General features: G+C 43.1%; 1 protein-coding gene across 1 annotated transcript; it reads left to right on the forward strand.

Annotated features, from left to right (window-relative positions):
• The first annotated feature begins 15,196 nt into the window (after window positions 1-15,196).
• LOC132873469 (placenta-specific gene 8 protein-like) lies at window positions 15,197-19,749 on the forward strand. Its single transcript, XM_060909075.1, has 5 exons — window positions 15,197-15,288; window positions 16,194-16,288; window positions 17,488-17,612; window positions 19,329-19,443; window positions 19,645-19,749. The coding sequence occupies exons 2-4, from the start codon at window positions 16,204-16,206 to the stop codon at window positions 19,431-19,433; spliced, it is 315 nt and encodes a 104-aa protein (XP_060765058.1). The 5' UTR covers window positions 15,197-15,288; window positions 16,194-16,203; the 3' UTR covers window positions 19,434-19,443; window positions 19,645-19,749.
• Window positions 19,750-21,402: the final 1,653 nt, after the last annotated feature.

Genomic DNA, 21,402 nt, shown 5'->3' on the forward strand with positions numbered 1-21,402 from the left:
ATTGTAGTTCTGACACAAGATGTCGGCATGATACCTACAGTCCCCCTTTTGGTCTCAGGGGTATGACGGAGTCGTAGCACTGAGAGCACCGTATCGTATCATTGCCGTGTCCATAGTCCTTGAGGTAGACTTGTCCTGTGCAGTCCATGGTGTCCTGTGAAGACTGTAAACTTGTGAGTTCCAGTAAGACAGTTGGAGACAGAGGCATTTTGGGCATAATATAATCACTATGGGCATTTTGGGCATATAATCACTAACTAACTAGATCAAAATCACATCAAAAAAATTAAACATTGAACATGAAACATGTAGTGTTCAATTTTCTATGCATAAAAAAAGAAAAGAAATGAAGGAAGGAAAGAAGTATTAGTGTTTGGGTTGGCAAACCTAATCTTCTGGGAAGGTGATAGCAGTGGTTGGTCTGGCTAGAAAGCGTGCGCTACTGCGGCTAGCTGTCGGGGACACAGACCATCTTATCTAGCTAGGTGTGTAGTGTTATGTATGGGTTGCCTGGGCAGACCCAGTGGATGTCTTTCGTGAAGGTGCACATCTCTAAGTTTTGTGGATTCACAAAAGTGAGGATAGCACTGCCAAGACTATATGCCAGGTGTATTTGCGATGAATACACACTAGTAATAATAGCGGATTTTAGTATTTTATCTACCATGTTATACTGAAGGGTTACTTCATTGTGTTGGTGAAGTCTGACCGGGAATGTTAGTGTACGCTTATGGTTGAGTGATGCGTACAAGCTAGGTGGACAGGATGGGCCTAGCTGTCGTCCACCCCCTTTTGGAGTGAGAACTGTTCAAAAGGTTTGATTCGATTATCATGGAAATCGATATGAAGGTGTTTGATTAGGCCTAGATGTCCTAATGTGATACGCGACGGGGAACGGTTTTCCCACGATCGAAAGGTCTCGACCAGGGTGGTAGGAACTTCTCTAAGATTCGGGCGTAGTAGGCTTTGTGTCCTTCTACTCTCGAATCGAGATTCTTTTGGGCACCTGTAAAGGTTGACTGTAGGTGGCGTCGTAGGTCGGCGACATGTTGATGTGCGGTGTATGCAATCGTGACGCTCATGGCCTCTGGTTTGTATAGGAGATGCGGGGGAAGAACCGACTCTCGCCCGGTCATCATCCCAAAGGGTGTGACTTCAGTGGCGCAATGAGGGGTGGACCGAATGGTCCTTAGCACCAAGGGAAGTTTCACGTCCCAAATTTTACCATGGTTTGTGATATACTTTCGCAGCATGCTCACAATGGTTTGAATGGCTCGTTCAGCCTGACCAGAGAATTGAGGGTGGGACGCGATATGGAATTTCGCCTCGATGCCTAACATGTTCCACAGCGCAGCCATTACACCAGCAGTGAAATGGGTGTCTGTGTCTGAGTCGATGGATAGAGGGAGATTTTTGCCACTAGGGGGAGTCGCGATGTCAGGTGTTTCGACATCGAACTCGGTGTGCAAAGACATGAACTGAGGTTCATACGAAATTTGATCTCGCGTGGCGCTCGGTTGATCGGTGTTCGCACTAATCTCGTCGCAACGGTTTTGTGCATATTTTGTGGGATCCAACGACTGTGGGGTTTTGTTTTGTGTGAAGTTGACTAAGTTTATGTCGCAGGGCTTGGTTGGGATTGGGTCGCCTTGTGAGAGCCGTGTGTCTGAGAAATGGTGGTGAAGACTTTAGCGCACATGAGAGGTGCGTTTTGTGTTTGCCTTCACCACCAGGGGGGGCCCTACATCCTGACCCTCGCCTGCTGTTTCAGAGGGATCTCCTCCCCCTTTCATGAGATATACCCGTGGTTCCTGGCCTAGTCATGCCAGCAAATAGCTTTTTGCCATTTTTCTTGGGCTCTTTTGTTTTATCTGTTGAGGGGTCTGACGTCTCCTGTAACAGTTCTTTAATCTCAGCCAACTGGGCTTTTAAAGAGTCCAGCTCTGAGGGGAACTCACCAGGTTGGTCTGAGTCACTGTGTTGGTCGTCTCTACCCTTACATTTAGAGCTACGGTCGGACCGCTTCTGCCGTTTCTGGTCAGAGCGGGGATGACGGTTTTGCTGCCAACCGTTTTGTTCCCTACGACCCTTTTCACGTGATGGGCGATTGCCATTGTTACTGTGGACTCGCCCTCGGTCCCTCCTGGCCTTACCTTGTCGATTTTTCCACTCACCCTTGTGATGGCTCGGCAAGGATCGGGCTGGACCGGAATTTTTCCAGGTGGGTCCCCCTTTCGGTGCTTCACCTCCTAAGGTTAGCGGGGGCTTGTCCTCACCCTGGAGACTAAGGACTCTGGGTTCATCATTTCCGTTTGCGGTTTTGACAATGGTCTCCCAGGTCATTTGGGCTAGTCGCCTAATTTCCCTCATCGAATAGCGACCTTGTCGACACGTCAGTGTGACATGGGTCTGCACGCTTGGGTGGAGGTTATGTAAGAAGAGAGATATGAAACCTCTATCTTCTTCCAACCCTGGTGCGCTACTACCTTGGAAATAGGCAGTACGTAGCCGTCTGTAATATTCACGAGGCGCCTCAGACAGTTTTTGTTTGATTTGTAATGCACACAATATCGCGGAGGTTTCGTCCGTGTATGGCGCATATTCTTCCCTCATGTAATTGCGAAGTTTCGAATAACTATCGCGAATGTTTGGGGGTAGTGTCTCTAAAAAGGCACGAACGCTACTACTGGAGGTCTTCCAAATTAGTCTAAGTTTTTCACGTGTTGTGGCGTTCGGCAGGTCCATCAGGCATCGATCAATTTCTCGTAAATAGTTATTTACATTAGTTCTTTGATTGTCGGGATCGAATCGCTCGACATCTTGGGCAAGTAGGTCAATTTGCCGTAGGCGGAGGGCTTGGTGCGCGTCCTTACGCGACGACCTTTGCTCTCCTGAGTACTCACTGTCTGAGCTACTCTGGAATCGCTCCCGCTTCGCACGAGATGCGTGGTCTGATTCATCTGGAGATGGATCAGTGAAACTGAAGCGCACTGACCTAGGTGTGCTACAGGCCTGGGCTCGGGATGAGCACAGGGCGGCTCCATCCTGGCTAGACGACGACGGAGTCATGTAGCGAGTTGATGGAGTTTGGTGGGATGTCTGGTTCTCGACCAGATCATTTACGGTGTCCGGTTCGGACGCCTCTTCCCGCTCTGAGCTTTGGCGCATTGTTGGGGGTCTTTCACGCCCCTCGCGCTGCTCTTGGGGGGTCTGCTCCTGGGCAGCCCTCTTAGCAACCATTTCGGCTTTCTCTAGCCGTTCGGTGCAATCATCAAGGGAGGTCTTCAAGAGCTCACACTCCCTATGTAAATCATTATTATCGGCTGTCAGCTTGGCGTTGCTGGTGGTCAGCCTTTCAACCTCTCCGCGGAGGCATCTGATTTCTGAATCAGCATCTTGGAAGTATGATAGGAATAGCTTACCTAGTGCCGCTTGGACACAAAGTTGTTCTTTTTGGATCTCTCATATGTTTGAGTTATCCAAGTTGTTTTGGCATTCACACTCACTCGTGTACTTAATGTTTGCCTTTTCGGAGGCAGAGTAGTGAATGAGGTCTGCGATGACCTCAAGGAGAGACACATCTTGAGCGTTGTCTTCCATTTTTGAGACACGAGGGGATGCCATTTTACTTAGGCTGGATGCTAGATAATTAATCAAGTTAATTATTAATTTAATCATTATTAATTAACTATGTAATTAATTAATAAGGTTTATTTGGAAATGCTCTCTTATCCTAAGTTGAATAGGTTATGAGTATTGGTGATATGGTTATCACACTACTGTTAACTGTTTTAACACACCTGGAGATATACCTTAGCAGTTGCTGAATCAACTGATAGTTTATTTGTTGTTGAACAATATCCCAGAAGTCAACAAACCAATCTGCCTCACACGGGGCACCAATTTAACTGTGGGTGCAATCAGTTAATTATTGAAATTAAGTGATCAATCTCGTTAAATCAGTCTCATTAAATTTTGAAGGTCAATAATTAAAATGAATCAATCCCATTGAATCGTTTAATTTGACTCGTTTGAATTGAATCATACCATAGAATCAGTCTCATTTGAAGTGAGTCATTCAGTGAATCGTTTAGTGAATCATTTAGTGAATCATACCATTAATCCTGGTGCTTAATAATAAATTAACAAACAGCTAAATTATGGTATATTTCCAAATTATTACAATCACTTACCATATTACATAACATATGCACCCTTTTTGAATTCTTTGAGAAGATTGGGGACTTCAGATATTGTTGTTCACAAATAAACACAGTTTGTTTAAGAAATGACTTTATTATACAAAGATAAAAAGATAAAATAAATCAATATATACAAGCAGTGAGGTGTGTGTGTGTAGGACTTGACCATGTGTTTAGCCTCGTGTAGCTAACTACAAGTGGTGGAAGCCTAGCTTGTTGGTAGCTAAACAAAAGAATGTTATGTAAACAGAACAAAGGATTAGCTCTGTGTTTAGCCTTGTGTTGCTAGTGTGAGTTTGCTAAAGGCCCTATGGCCTAGCTAAAGTGTGTTTGTTAGGCCTGGTGAGGCCTACTGAGCACGTGTTGCTAAAGACAAGGGTATTAGCCGTAGCTAACTGAAAGCCAGCTTGTGGATTTCTAGCTGAGGTGTGGTTTATCAGGCCTGATGGCCTGCTGAGCACGTGGTAGGCCTTGATTAGCTTTGTGTTGCTAAGCAGACAAAAGGGAAGCTGTAGCTAACCCACTAGCTCATAACATACTGAATCCACTGAAATCTTGAGATCAAGATGTATGATAAGAGAACTATATGTTAGTAGTAAAGAAAAGCATGCACAGCCTATCTATTAAAAAAACAATTGAGAGAACATAGATCCAAAATAAATCAACACGCTTAATGTCTAACAGTGTAACAGATAAACCTGGGTTTAAATTCACACTATTTCAATAAAAGCAAATTCCTAAGACTATCCTAATTATGCCCAAATGCCAAAATCTTACTTAATCCTGCCTTTAGCAAGATATGAAGAACTATTCGCCGGTGTAGCTTCGGGCCTCGCCGTGGGAGCACGTGAGCCGCTCGTGATGGAGGCGTAGAAACTTTCGGGTCCAGCGGAGCACTTGGGTGGTTCCCGTGGAAAGCAGAGGATTCTTGGTCCGAACCTCAGCGTTCGTGAGGAAAAGTCTCTGATCAGAATCAGATGCACAGCGCTTTTGAGTTAAAAAGGATTCAATCGCTTCTTAACTTTTAACTGCCTGGGCTGCAGTCGTGACGTCACTTCTAATGCAAGTAAACCGGTTATAACTCAGGTTGAGTTTAAAGATCGCGCGACTCTAGAGTTTACCTTTGCCAAGGGTAAGAAAGAAAATCGCGCTGAGTGATGGATCTTGCAAGAAAGAAGACGTCTTTTGGGTGGAGAGCGCCTCTTTATACGTCCAGATTCATCGGAAGCCAGACGTGAGAGACAAAAATGGTTCTTCTTCTTTGTTGTTTAATGGGCGGGTGGCGCACAACATTTTAGGCGCATTTTCGCCCCCTACTGTCTACTGCTTCTGAGCCAGAGTTTCACTTTCCCCTTAATACTAATGAGTTACATGTGTGATGTGTAGAGTGATGCTTATTCAGATTCTGTTCAATAATCCTGATTCTTTAAGAAAAATTAAGTGTTTTCTGTCTGATACCTGTGAGGATGTTCTTAAGACTAAGTTCCTTTCGCTGAATCCTGAGTTCATGAATTATGTGTCTCCTTTGCAATGCATACCTGCTACAGTGAATTAAGACATGCTCAACTGACTCCTGCTCATTGCACTGCGCACAGAGGCCTGATGGGTGTTTTCCAATGAGATGGAGTGATTTATTTAACTGGGTGTGACCTATTCTAAGCCGGGTGATGATTCTCTCCTCCTTTGTGCCTCCCAACGCTACCCGTCCCCTTAAACCCACTGTTTCCTGCAAGGTAAACAAATGCTTCCCCTTAACTGCCCTTTCCCAGTATCCCTGCCACTCTTTAATGAAGTACTCTTTAATGATTGATTTACTTTCGGATCTACTTAAAGCTACATTCATTATAGGGCTGTCAGATACCACTGCCTGCTTAGCCAGCTGGTCAGCTTCTTCATTACCTCCTATACCCCTATGTGCTGGAACCCACATAAATGAGACCTTTGAGTTTCTTTTATGAAGCCTGTACAGGGTTTCAAAAATCTCAACTATTAAATCCTGTCTGCTAGTAGACCTGAAAGATTCAATTGCCTTCAGTGAGGAGCTTGAGTCAGAGCATAGTATCACCTCCATCACTTGGACACTTTCCAGCCACTGGAGAGCTGCTAGAATTGCCAATAATTCCACTGTAAACACAGCCAAATTATTTGATGTCTTCTGTTGTACTGAGATATGCAGAGATGGGATAACAAATGCAAATCCTGTGCTACCCAACTTGGGATCTTTTGAACCATCGGTGTACACTGGTACACAAGAGCCATAAAATATTCTTATTCTTTCATCCACGACCTGCTTTACATCTGCAGGTGGCTTGCTTGACCTTACTTTATCTAGGATACTGAAGTCCACTGAAATCGTTGGAAACAGCCATGGAGGGGTAACAGATAATGCCACACTGGGGGAGAACTGCTTCTGGGTGAAGAGCATCGTTTCTGCTATGCTACCGCTTCTCCATGCAAAACACTCTTGCTTTGCCCCCTCACTCTCCCAACATGGCTGCAGGGTACCAACTGTGGGGTGGAGAGAAACTGAGTGCCCTCTGAGGTTCACCCAATAGTGCATCATCAGTTGCCTCCGCCACAACTCTAGGGGCATTTCTCCCACTTCCACCTGAAGTGCTGCTACTGGGGATGTCCTAAACGCCCCACAGCACAGTCTCAGGGCTTGCGCCTGGATCACATCCAACTTCTTTAGGCTCATTATTGCCGCTGAATCATACGCCACACATCCATAGTCCAGTACAGATCTAATTAGTACTATATAAATCTTTTTCAGGGCCGACCTGCTGGCTCCCCAGTCCACCCCCAATAGACACCTCATCACATTTAGGATTCCCTTACATTTTGTAACCACATGCAATATATGAGTGTTCCATGTTAACCTAGAGTCCATCCACATACCTAAAAACTTAAACTCTTTAACTTGCTCTATTACTTGATCATACATTCTTAGTAGTATCTCAGTGTTCCTCTTCTTTGTGAAGAGCAAAACTTTAGTTTTTTCAATCGAGAACTTAAAGCCCCATGCGTATGACCACTTCTCCACTAAATGAATGGCCTCCTGCATTTTTGATACAATATACTTGATATTCCGCCCCCGCTTCCATAGTGCCCCATCATCCGCAAATAGTGAGCGACCAATACCATCATCAACCTGTCTGAAAACTTCATTTATCATTATAGAGAATAAAATTGGGCTAATCACACTCCCTTGGGGAGTCCCATTCTCCACTGGATATCGCCCTGACAAAGCTCCTCCTACTCTAACTTGGATAAATCTTTCAAATAAAAAATCCTTAATCCAGTTAAATGTGCGTCCTGATATGCCAATTTCACTTAACCTGATCATAAGGCCTTCCTTCCATACCATATCATATGCCTTTTCTACGTCCAGGAACACGGCTACGACTGACTCCTTGTTTGCCTGGGCTTTTCGAACATCTGTCTCCAAACATATGACCGGGTCCATAGTCCCCCTCCCCTTCCTGAACCCACTTTGATACACTGACATCTTTCCCTTATGCTCCACATAATACACTAACCGCTCTGTAATCATTCTCTCCATTATCTTTCCCATGTGTGATGTAAGCGCAATGGGTCTATAATTACTTGGGTTGGAGGGGTCCCTACCTGGCTTCCTGATAGGGACAATAACAGCCTCCTTCCAATTTGTGGGCAAGATGCCCATCTCCCACACCTTATTATAGAATTCAAGGATCTTCATCATGGCCCTTGGTCCCAGCTGTTTGAACATGCTATAGCAAATATTGTCTTTCCCAGGAGCCGAGTTACCAGACCTCCCTATCGCTCTCTTTAGCTCATCCAGGGTGAACAAGGCATCCATAGTACCCCCATTTCCCTCCCTCCATCTAAACACGTCAGGGTAAGCTGCTTTCGTTTCCCCACGTCCCCGTTTACCCAACTCTGTCAGATTGTCAGAGCTATGTATTTTAATCAGAGCCTTGGCTATCATCTCAGCCTTCTCTTCATCATTCACTGCTACTTCATCTTGTAATTTAAGTACAGGGTACTGCCTCTCTTTACGAATCCCCTTCATACTTTTAATTGCTCCCCAAACCTCCCCAACCGCTGTTGATCTGCCCATCCCATCACAAAATTTTCTCCAACTTTCCCTTTTTGCCTTTCTAACCACCCCTCGTGCGATAGCTCTTGCCTTTTTATATGCCATTAATTTATCAAAAGTTAAAGCATCTCTTAAAACACCCAGTGCTATATTCCTCTCTTTGATTGCCTTACTACATTCATCTGTCCACCATGGTATTGCCTTTCTATTCATTTTTCCACTACTTTTTGGGATACACTGCTCTGCCGCCTCAATTAAAATTGTTCTTATTTCATTATCAGTGGTTTCAATGTCCTCATTAACCTTTACTTTATCAATCTCCATTTCAATTATGTATTTAAAAACACTCCAATTTGCCTTACCAAGTATCCATCTATTCCCAATCCCCCCCCTGTGTTGCCATCCCCCTTAATACAATTCTGCATTCTACTGGAAAGTGATCACTACCAACTGTTGTATCCTCCCTCACCTCCCATTCACAATGGCTTGCAATGTTCCTACTCACCATAGTTAGATCAAGGGCTGACGTGTTTCCAGTGTGTACATCTATCCTGGTTCCCCGCCCATCATTAAGACAGACCAGGCCCCTCTCCTCCATCAACTGTTCCACCACACCCCCATTTAGCTCATTTCTAGTGCTCCCCCATAAAGTGCTGTGTGCGTTAAAATCACCACATAATACAATCTTATTACCCCCCATACCCTCTATGGCCAACAGCTTATTCAAATCCAGTGCTTTGCATGGGTTGTAATAATTAATAACACTTAGCTCACCTTCTCCTGTCCAGATTTCTATTGACACATACTCTTGGTTCTTTCCTATCCCAGCTTCCTTAAATGAGACATCCTCCCTTATAAATGAGGCACACCCACCTCCACCCCCCTCTGCTCGGTCACATCTAACACCCACATATCCTCTAATTCTGAAATCTAAATTTGGCCGCAACCATGTCTCCTGAACACACACCACCTCAGGTTTACTAGGCAAATCATCAATAAATTTCTTCAGTTCCTGCCCATTGGCCAGTAGACTCCTAGCATTCCATTGTAGGATAAGAACCATTACAAGGGCTATCAAGTACCTGACTTCTCTGCTCTAGTCTGATAATACAGCTCCTTGCTTACATCCTCCCATGTCAAATCCTTCAGCCCTAGATTACACACTGCAGCTTTCACTATAATTTGTGTCCTCTCTGATTTGGACTTCACTTCCATTGTTGAGTTCAAGACCGCCACGATAAATGTCACTAATTTCTTCAAGTCAATTATGATCTCCTGATTTAGCCTATCCGGTTCCTTCCTAGGTCCTTGGCTGCTTCGGATAGCTTCCTCACACCCTCTGATTGGTCTTACCATTCTAGCTGCCACCGCATATGTGATCTTCTGTTGAACTCTCACCTGTTGAATTTCCTTCTGCCTTTTTAATTCATCACAACCTCTAAACGCTACACTGTGATCCCCCCCACAGTTGCAACACAGAGGCTTCTCTCGCGCACACTCAGAGTACTCATGATCTTCCCCGCATCTAGCGCACCTGCGTTTCCCATTGCACACTTTTGCCACATGGCCAAACCTTTGGCATTTATAGCACCTTACTGGCCCAGCCACATATTCCCGCACCTTATAGCTTAGGAACCCCAAGAACACATTCTGTGGCAATATTTCATCCTCAAATTCCAGGAGGACGCCTGCACTGTCTCTTCTTTCTCCATCCCGAGTTACTTGCATACGCTTCATCCCTCTTATTCTCCCCCCTTGCAGGTTAGCTCTTATCTCCTCCATTGGCATTTCCACTGGGACTCCCCATATTACCCCTTTTTTAAATCGGCCCCTCACACCAACATAGCTAGCACTAACCACTTTTCGTTGCTCTATGGACTTCAAACCAAATGCACGTTCACTTTGTTCCCTATCTCTGCATATGATCAGCAAATTCCCGTCATTTAAGACCACTCCTCGAATAATGTCCCCCACCTCTTTCCTTAGTACCTTTGTCAGTGTGACAGGATTCATAGTTTTGAGTCCTCCCTGCTCCTCAAATCTTAAGATGACCTTAAACTCATTGTTTGTTTCCTCTCTGCCATGTGTGCTTGTGATTCTTACCTTCCCTACACTACTCTCTGCCCCGAACCCTCCACTGCCTCGTACCTGTTCCACCTGGCTTCCTGTCTGTCTGAATTCCATTGCCTCTTCATTGCCACTTGTCTCGTCTCCCCCCCCACTCTGGCTCCTCCGCAAGACAGATTAGCTTATCAACCGCAGCAGCGGCGTTTTTCTTTCCTTTTTTCTCCATTGAGCTATCTGTAGCTCCATCCGCATTACTTTTCCTCTTCCCCGTCGTTAGGCCAGTTTGGTGTCGCTGAATCATACGCCTCAGAAAATAAACTTACAAAAGCCTCTCTCCCACTTCCTTGATGAAAACAAGTTTAAACCTCGCGCTTCGCAGCCAACCAGATTAGCGGCCAACAAAAATGGTGGAGCTTCCACTTGGATTTATGCGTGCATGGCAGACTGACGTAGGTGATCCCGCCCACGCATGACGTAGGTCACACGGAAGTTGCTTGGGAATTGTAGTTCTGACACAAGATGGCGGCATGATACCTACAGATGGTGTTCGTGAGAGCAGACAGGATGGATGGCTGGAGCTGGGAGGGGAGTGATGTCAGGGTTGATGCACCTGTAGAAGAAGCTGCTTCAGTGACAAAGAGCTTTCCTCCAGATGAAATCTGCCTCACTTTATCTGCTGGTTTGACCACCGTGTCATTCCTGTTGCTGAGATCTTTCAGGGCTGTGTGGTGATCTTTAGCTAGGTTTTATTTATTTATCGATTTGTACAGTGATGGTGCTGTTGATCTTTCACAGGTATCAAAGGTGTCCATGATGAGCTGCTGGAATTATATTTGGAGAAGTCGACGAGAATCCCTGGGCTTCAGGAAGTGTGGATGATGCAGCTTGTTGATTTTTCTTGAAATCAAATTGTTGGTGTTGGTCGTGGTGTAAATTTACTGCAAGTGGTTCTCGTGAGGAGAACACGGAGACCTCGCTGGGTTCTGGTGAGAACGGGTTTCAGATGGGAATGAACGGGTGGAACGGTTCTCCTAAGTCCAGAAAGCTTTTTGCTTTTCATGACTTCCATAAAATGAACATGTCTGACTTGAGTTGCTGGATTAATCCACGACAGTCGTAAAGTAGACTGTGATCAGAAGCAAGAATGTTCCTCACATCGCTTTTAATTATCATTATTTTCTCAGATTGATGGATTGTGTTCACACGCAGCTGCGCTCTCTCTCTCTCTCGTGATTGATGGAGGATTTTTGCAGAAAATGTTCTTTTTCACTGGGAACATTGCAGACTTTTTACTGAACCTTGACCGTCACTGAAGTCGCTACAGGTATCTGTTCACACAACGCAATATTATTGTACGTTTATTTTTAAGGTAAATATAGAAACATTAAATATTTTACATCCGCGTTGTTACTGGAGTGAGCTTCAGTGTTCTTATTATCTCGCGTTTTAAACGGAGTTTTTGTTTCATGGAGGAAGATCAGAATGAAGGCCAGCTCATGGTCTGATTAAAACTATGTTTAAAAATAGTTTTACAGCACATCTCCGATTAAAATAAACCAATAAAAAAATCCTTCATGTAGAGGTGTGTGTGTGTGTGCGCGCGCTCAGTGTTTGGAGCTGAAGGTGTGTGTTGTGGACTTTTGATCCTGCAGCCCGAGGCGTGTCCTCAGGTGTGACCTTCTCCTGAGCTTCTGATGCTTTTATAATGTAAATAAATTCAACATGTGATCAAACAAATCACATGGTTTATGATTTATCACTCAGGCAGAAAAAAACTCTTTCTACGACACGCCGACAAAATACAGGCGTGAGTTTTCCAAAAGCATCATAGCACAAAGATCATCGTTAAATGGTAGATCGAGCATCACACTGAACACACTCTCTCTCTCTCTCTCTCTCTCTCCCCCCCCAGTTAAGAGGCTTTTGGGAAACCCACCGCAGATCAGGATTCGTGCTGAGAATCGGAGACACGAGCACTGAATAAACTACAGATGAAATATAAACGTAAAGAACCGTTTTTTTCTCCCTGTGTGTAACTGGGTTCATGTTTGGGATAAACTCTAAATCACTGCTCACAATTTCCTTCTTATTACCTGGAACCTGTCAGAGTTCCACATAGAACCCATTTAGGAGGCGGTGATCCCTTACCTGTCTGATTAGTCTTTTAAAGAACCCTCTCATTTTAAGTGTGTGAGGTTCAGGTTCTTCATCTCCAACCAGGCGTTACTGGGAAACTCTTCCTGAGAGAAAACCACACTGCTATTGGGGTCCACAGTCCACAGAACCTTGAAAGGTTCTCTCAGACGGTGTGCAGCACAAACTCCAAACTACTGCTCATTACTTTCTTCTCTGTATCTCGAACCTGTCAGCAGTGAAACATGTAGCTCTTGATACACACTTAAACACAAGAGTTCTTCTGAAAACTTTAAACAGATTCATGTTCAATAATTGGAATTTGTGTACCTGTAGAGAAACGGTTCTTTCTAGAATTAAACTGCCTTAAAAGGTTCTACGTTTAGTTTCTTGGGGTAAAAAACCCAACAACTTCAAGGTTCTACTTGAAACTCTGTATAATATGCAAGCACTCAGCTGTACAGATCGACACAGAACCTGAATGGTTCCTCCGAGGGCCAGGGCTTGTTTAAGGTTCTTTGCTTCCTCAGAGAACAGATACAGTAATAATATAATAATTCAGTATCAATAATAAACATGATCAATATGACCCATTCATCGCGGTGCCTGGAAACCCGTGTTATCTTATCAACTGCGTGTCATTAAACTCCGCAATCCCATAACCTCCTTAATGACATGGGGGGAAGAAAACAAAAAACATCTTGCTCAGTGTTTGAGTTCCCTGTAACCCTGCGCTGTTTCTGCAATTTACTGGAACCGTTTATTCATTCAGTGAATACATTTACACTCACTAGACACTTTATTAGGAACACCCTGTTCATACATGTAAGTCATCTAGTTAGAGGAGAACGAACAGCCAGATGGGTTTGAGCTGACAGGAGGCTATAGAAACCCAACGAGCCACTCTTTACAAACAAGGTGAGCAGAAAAGCATCTCAGAACCCACCATCCATCCAACTCTGAGCGAGAACAGCAGGAAAGCAGATTGAGTCTCACTCCTGTCACACAACAACCCGAGTCTCAGGCTACAGTGGACACGGACTCACTGAAAGATCAGATGACCAGTGCCTCAGAATTCACCGTGGGCTCTTGGAGATGCTTTTCTGCTCATCACAGCTGTAAAGAGCAGCTATTTGAGTTACTGTAGCCTTCCTGTTAACCTGAAGCAGTTCAACCAGCCAGTCTAGCATGCTACGGCCAAAGCATGTAGAACTGAACACATGGAGAGTGATTTTCTGTGAGAAAGAACTCCAAGAAGAACTTTATTAGGGAGTTAAGAACCCTTAATAATAATGCAATCAGGTCTTAAAGAGCCTTTTTCTTCCAAAAGGAAAATACTAAATTTATACTTAAACCCCTGCAACAAACCTTCCTTATCTTTAAAAGGAAGCCAAGAACATTTAACGCTAAAAAAAAAATTCTAAAGAACCTTAATGTCCACTTTCAGAAATAAATTATTCTTCACTGGTTCTTTGAATTATTTATATTTAAAAATTCTACACGAAACACTGAAAGGGTCGTTTTGATGACACTCTTCGATCATTCATGACTGGTAAAGGTTCTCTAGTTGTCCCTCCAATGGAACTCCAAAAGGTTCCATGTACAACTCTACAACGAGTGCTTTCCTATCAGGAAACAGAACCTCTTTTTTTTTGGAGGGAAGTTTAGAACCTTGAATTATTCCCTGTTCTCTTGAAGAACCTTGTGTGTTAAATGGGTGAGGGTTAAAATGGTTCTCCTTGGGGTTGTACACACAACATTCTTTGGTTGTTCCATAAAGGTGTAGAACCCTCCAACAAAGACATGGGAGGTGTAAGTGGTCATCACTGTCACCTCACAGCAAGAAGGTTCTGGGTTCAAGCCCAGAGGCTGACGGGGGCCTCCCTGTGTCTGCGTGGGTTTCCTCCGGGTGCTCCGGTTTCCCCCACAGTTCAAAGACATGCGGTTAGGTTAATATGGGACGGCCTTGGGCTGAGGTGCCCTTGAGCGAGGTACCGAACTCCCAACTGCTCCCCGGGCGCTGTTAGCATGGCCGCCCACTGCTCTGGGTGTGTGTGTGTGTGTGTGTGTGTGTGTGTGTGTGTGTTCACTGCTTCAGATGGGTTAAATGCAGAGAGGAAATTTCACAAGCATGTGATGAATAAAGTTGTTGTTGTTGTTCTAATAAAGTGTTCTCCTATTAGAAAGGGTTCCTAGCAGAACTTTTTTTTTTTCTAAGAATGTAACGTTACAGGGTAAGAGTGCAGCACAAACTCCAGATTGTTGCTTTTTAAAACCTCAAACCTGTCAGGAGGTTAACGTTCTCCTGATCATAGCTCTCTTAGGCAAAAGGGATGAAGTTGAATTCAGAGAAACTGATACTGCATCATGTGAATATCTTCACTCTGAGGAAAGGGTTCCTCGTGTTTTGAGAGGGTTCTTCAGAGAACCTTTAGGATTACTCTGAGAGAAGGAACTATGCATCACTGTTGGGTTCTCCTGTAATGTGTAATAACGGGTTAAAGTGGGCGTGTCTGAGCAGGTAAATGAGTGGATGAATAAGTGAACCCCAGGTGTGGAAACTCTGATCCTGGCTGTTATAAACGCCTGTCTGTTTGTTTTATGTTCAGGTGGAAAAAGTAATAAATCTACAGTGGCTTTGACCCTGTGGATGAGTTCAGCACCACCATCACTGGTTATGATGATTATGACGATGATGATGGACTCTTGGACTCTGGTTGTAAAAACTTCAGCGTGACTATAAAATACTCGTCTGTGAGCTGGAAACTTAAACATCGCTGTTTCTTCAGGTGGATCTTCAACCAGGTGAACTTCGTTCTTCTCTCTTTGTCATTTCTTTCAGGTAAATTCTTTATAATGTGGGGTTTATTTCATGTGATGATGCAGTCAGAGTTTAATGAGTTAATTTACTGAATCTTACACGTCTTCCTGTAAATGCTGAACAGGGATCAGCTCTAATCTTCCCCCCCGTGAGACTTCAGCCAGTTCTGATGGAGAGTTTTATACCTTTATCATTTATATTATGATGCAGGAGGGCGGCACGGTGGTGTAGTGGTTAGTGCTGTCGCCTCACAGCAAGAAGGTCCGGGTTCGAGCCCCGTGGCCGGCGAGGGCCTTTCTGTGTGGAGTTTGCATGTTCTCCCCGTGTCCGCGTGGGTTTCCTCCGGGTGCTCCGGTTTCCCCCACAGTCCAAAGACATGCAGGTTAGGTTAACTGGTGACTCTAAATTGAGCGTAGGTGTGAATGTGAGTGTGAATGGTTGTCTGTGTCTATGTGTCAGCCCTGTGATGACCTGGCGACTTGTCCAGGGTGAACCCCGCCTTTCACCCGTAGTCAGCTGGGATAGGATCCAGCTCGCCTGCGACCCTGTAGAACAGGATAAAGCGGCTACAGATAATGAGATGAGATGAGATGAGATTATGATGCAGGAATTTGAAACTTTTGTAAATTTTGTGTGTTAAAAGCTGCTTCGTTTATACAGATGTGTAGATACAAGGACAAAATAAACATATTGACTTGGTGTTTAATCCAATGTTCAAATGCTCAGTCATTAATGTAAAGAACTGAGTGTAGAGACCTAATATTCCTATCAAGCAGTTTATTTATTTATATTAAAAATATTTATTTACATTTTTTTTTTATTTTACACACACACAGACAGTGTGTTGCCGGTTTGTATCGTTGCACTGAGAGCTGTGTGTGTTTCTCAGACAGGAGACGATGGCGGTGACGACTCAGCCCGGACACTTCGTTCCCTCAGACTTCCAGACGGGGCTGTTCGAGTGCTGTGACGACTGCTGCACATGTACGCTCACTTTATTATAAACTCTCACCACCTTCTGCCTCACACCAGCACTGAGTGAATCACAAACCAATCACAGCATTCAGGTTAAATTTAGAGTCACATTTTATAAACCACCGCCCACTTTAATAGAAACGTGTTGTTGGTTCTAAGATCCCTGTTCTTGGCTGCAGGAGTGGAACCCAAAGTGTTCTTCTTTCTGCTGTTGCATGCTGAGATGCTTTTCTGCTCACCACGGTTGTAAAGAGTTGCTATAAGTTACTATATCCTTCCTGTCCATTTCCCTCTGACCCTCTCTTATCAACAAGGCGTTTGTTTCCACCCACAGAACTGTCGCTCACTCACTCAGTGTTTTTTGTTTTCTGCACCATTCTGTGTAAACTCTAGAGACTGTTGTGTGTGAAAACCCCAGGAGATCAGCAGCTTCTGAAATACTCAAACCAGTCCATCTGGCTCAAACCAACACCCAGACCACAGTGACAGAAAGTCACACTGAGATCACAGTGTTTCCCGTTCTGATGTTTGAACATTGTGAACATTAACTGAAGCTCTTGATTTGTATCTGTGGGATTTGATGCGTCGTGCTGCTGGCGAGGGATCGGCTGATTACAGAACTGCAGGGGGATGGAGGGGTGTTCCTAATAAAGTGGCCAGTGAGCGTATATTAGGAATGAGAACGTGATGAAGTGAAAATGAAAAGTGTCGTGCTGCTGCTGAGATCTGACTGAGAATTCTGTCCATCTGATTATTTTAAATATTAGATCCCAGGGCGGGTGATTCGGCTCAACTCCAGCGATTTAATCCGTATTAGTTCATGCAACTTCTCTTCAAAATCAACTTTTAATACTTTTCACAAAATGAAATGGTAAAATATCACGTTTTAATAAAATGACTGTAACTGGTGATGAAACTCTTCTCAGATTCCATGTACATGGACAGATTTATTACTCGCCTCATGTTTATCATCGCTGTAAATGTTCTGTACAGGATTAATCATTAACCCGTTACAGCTCTCACCATCAGCGACGAAGATATGAAGCTCATTGAAGCACAACATCTGGAGATCGGATGGTTTTTAGTCTCTTTAGGTTCTAAACGGTTAAAACTTTCCTTTAGATCTGAGAAAAAAAAAACAATACTGAGGATTCATCCGTCACTGAGAAGCATTCACACGTTCCTCTGTGTGTGTGTGTGTGTCTCAGGTGTGTATGGGTATTTCTGTCTCACCTGTCTGGGCTGTTCCATCGCCAGAGATATGGGGGAGTGCTGTCTCTGTGGAATGGGAATGACCATCCGCAGTGTGTACAGAACCAAATACAACATCAAGGTCAGTCACAAGGTCACGCAGAACCCAGCTCCACCCTGAGCAGGGTAAAACAAATCCGAACTTTCTTTAAAAACAAACAAACAAACAAACCACTCTTTTCTGAAAGGCAAACACTCTTCCACAGGTTCTCCACAGAACCCAAAGGACAAACAGAGGAACAGGTCTCATCTGTTCAAATTCTTATTATTATTACTATTAGTAGTAGTATTATTTAGAATTAATAATAATTAATTCGTTCTAATTAGTAACTGCTAGTTCCTAATAATTCATTAGGAACTAGCAGTTCCTGTCTGTATGACAAACTTAAGGTGTTTTTTTAATAATAATTATTATAATTAATCATTATTATTATAAAATAATTTTAAAGCTTTATGGTAGTACTTCTAAAATGACCTTTGGATTTCAGTCCTGAATGTTTTATGCTTTATTGTGAAACTGAACTCGGGGTCGGACTGCTGATCTGCAGGATCATATCTGACATTTCAATCTGAATTTGATTTGATAAACTGAAGATAAACTGGAAAAAAGGGGGGAAATCTAGAACCCTTAATGTTTTTTTCCAGGTTCTATGCAGAACCGTACAGAAGAGCGTCTCCCTCTCAGAAAGGTTTCCAAACTAGAATTATTTTAGGAAGCTTAGAACTCAACAAACCCTCCAAGAACCTTCTGAGTGTGTGAAAATTATAATTACGATTAAATATGAATTTTTTCTTTTAATTCAATGTTAAAGTTTAATCAATAAGTTCAACAGCAGCACACCGTCAGTAGCGTCAGTCGCGATGCGCTGATCTGGAGCGTTGATGAAAAGCGAACATGTTTAATGTGTTATAAATACAGACACGCTGATGTAAGGATGATGTAAAATGTTTTGTTGACTTTTTTTATTCTCAGTTTGTGATTTATTGCTTCTTGCTTTAGTTAATTTTGGTGTATAGACTTTGTGAAGTGTGGAATGGCACTTTAGAACAGTTTTGAAATGCAAATAAAATTACAACTGTTAATTTAACACTCAGTTCTACTCCTGACGAAAGGTAAACCACTGATGGACGTTTTATAGACTTTTTTTTCTGTCAAAAAGATGTTTGCGGTGTTCATGAATTCCTCCGACTGTCCAGGACTTCAGTGGTTAATCCCAGCCTGCAGCTGAACCTCACCCGGCTCTGGGAGGGGGTTAATATTTAACAGTTATTCCCTGAAATCGAGTCGTACATGAGCCGATTGCGGCTATAATCCGCGTACGATGAGATTGAGTGGAATAACTGTCTATCCACATTCACTGGGTTTTGAGAAACAGAGCGTTTGTATTTTTTTGCGAATTCGATAAATAAAAACTTTATACAAAACATCCAACAAAATCATTTCCGCTTAGAATGTAAACAAACCGGCGAAACGACAGGAGCAATTTGTGAAATATGTGATAATTCTTGAAAAATTTAAAAAAAAAAAGATATGTTCTTACCATCAAATACTTTTATTCCATATTTTGTTGCTTTTTTTATTTTGGGGGGGGGGGTTGTTTTCGAGTAGAGTTTTTATTTCATCCTCGGTTGGTTCAGCAACATGCTCTGCCATTTTGTTTTTCTCTTCTCACAGTATATGAGCTGATATCCGAGTAGTAGAGTAGCCAATCAGAGCGCACATTCTATCCAGTGAATGTGGAGAGAATAATTAATATAATATTTGTGATGATCTGAGGTGTGTGGGTTCTGTTTTCAGGGTTCCCTGTGTCAGGACTTTCTGGTCAGTACTTTCTGCTTACCGTGTGCAACCTGCCAGCTGAAGAGAGACATCGACAGGAGGAAGGAGCAGGGAATCTTCTGAAGCTCATGAGGTGAACTGCATCACACTTTATAGGACACAAATATACACACAGTGTAATGCATACAATATACCGAATATAGTTTAAACATAAATGTACACACACACACACTACAGTGAGTGGTTTGATTCAGCATTAAAGCAGCGTGTGTATTTTATTTCACTCCTGATTGAAGACTCACAACAAACCCTGTGGTTTTTCTTCTTTTCCCAGAATCCTTACACCACTGAAGCTCAATCAGACCTGCGATTTCCCTCATTTTGTGCTCTTTATTAACAGAATTGTGCTTAAAGTGTAAATGTGTGAAAGATACGAGGAACAAATACAATGATTTTATATCGACAATGTTTTTGTGCATTTATTAAAACTGTAATTGTTGATAAAACACTTTACACCATGGCAATGCTGAGTTCTGGACTCTGATTGGTCGGAAGAGAAGGTATTGATTAATTCTCTCTAGCAGCAGCTCTGACAGTAGTGCAGGTTTATATTAAATGCACTCGCTCTGATAGGTTATGGTTACTATAGTAACAGCTCATTCACAGGGGTGTGTCCAGCAGACCCTCCACCAGGGGCGTGTTTAGCCTATTTTTGGGGGTGCTCAAGCACCCCCAAAAACGAGTTCAGCACCCCCTAGCTCAGCACCCTCAAAAACACTGCTTTTGGACATAATTTTCAGAAATAAGTGCCCTTGCGCACTGCGCAATGAATGTGTGCGCGGGCGTGTGTGTGTTCTTGAATTCACCTGTTACGTGATAGTTCTATGAGCAGTAAAATACCTCCCCCCCCCTTGCGTCCCCTCTGATTGGGTTGCCTGTCCGCGCGAGTGCTTGCTACGACATGGTGTTTTTTTTAACTGGATTCCACGCCGATGAGGAACTCGAAGTAGCACCTGAGTATTACTGGCATAGCGAGATGTGAAGGTACGGACTGGAGTTACAGTTGTTAAACACAACACAATAATATGCATAATGCAATATTGATGTTCCCTGGTCTATGAACAGAATGATAAAAACGACATTTATCATCCATATCGAGATACTTTTGTGCAGAGTACAAGTGCTATGGTGCTAGACCACCGTGTGTTAGTCAATTTTATTTAATGTAACATAGCGTTTACTAATGTAAACTAATGTAAAATCATAATAATACACGCTTATTACACAATAACACATTAATTAACAATTACCACTGTTCAAAATGAATAGCTCCAACATTACAAATGCAGTAGTGGGTCTTGTTTAGTTAAAAATATAACGTAAATATCTGTGTCAGTGGTTGTAAATGTGTAGATATCATAGTTTATTGGGTCAGCTTCTGTTAAAACATTGCATAAGTCTAGTCTTGGCTAGTCTAGTTAAGTCTAGTCTAAATGCGGAATAAACGTGGAAACACTGTCGTTCAAGCCAGGTGCCTCTGTCAGCTCTGGGGGCTAAGCACCCCCAAAGATCAGATGCTAGAATCGCCCCTGCCCTCCACTGATGATAAACAGATGAAATAAACGTACGTACTCAGTGATACGGTGATGTTTTCTGTAACGTTTCTGGAACTTTAAGTTCTCCGAGATCTTCAGGACAGAGGATTCTCAGTAATATAAAAAGAGCTATGCACTTTTTTTCTTAACTTCAAGAGAGAATTTGTTCACTTGTAGGTGTGTCCAGTTTTGTTTTTATTTATTTTTAAATCAGATGAGAAACAGTCAGCTATATCATTTCTAACTCTAACTAGTTAAATAATGCGTGTAGATCAGAGTGATTTACACGCTCCATGCTCAGATAAGATTAGCCAAACATTACTTTTCTCTGTAATCTCTCGACACGTTTATGATTCGTGAGGTCGTATAAACGGTCGTGGGTGGTGGTTCCTTTTCCTGAGCCAAACAGTGGTTCTGTATAATTCTGGGATTTGAACTTATAATGTTCTGATGGATTGTTTCAAGGTACAGAAATAATAACTTATCACAAAGGAACA

This window comes from Neoarius graeffei, chromosome 25 (genome assembly GCF_027579695.1).
Source record: "Neoarius graeffei isolate fNeoGra1 chromosome 25, fNeoGra1.pri, whole genome shotgun sequence".
Classification (NCBI taxonomy): Eukaryota; Metazoa; Chordata; class Actinopteri; order Siluriformes; family Ariidae; genus Neoarius; species Neoarius graeffei.

What these genes read in the sequence shown, in the direction of transcription:
- LOC132873469 (XM_060909075.1), top strand. Translation starts at nt 16,204, where the DNA reads ATGGCGGTGACGACTCAGCCCGGACACTTCGTTCCCTCAGACTTCCAG. An exon ending in CTGTGACGACTGCTGCACAT is followed by an intron (nt 16,289 to 17,487) that starts GTACGCTCACTT and finishes TGTGTGTCTCAG; the next exon opens with GTGTGTATGGGTATTTCTGT. An exon ending in GAACCAAATACAACATCAAG is followed by an intron (nt 17,613 to 19,328) that starts GTCAGTCACAAG and finishes TTCTGTTTTCAG; the next exon opens with GGTTCCCTGTGTCAGGACTT.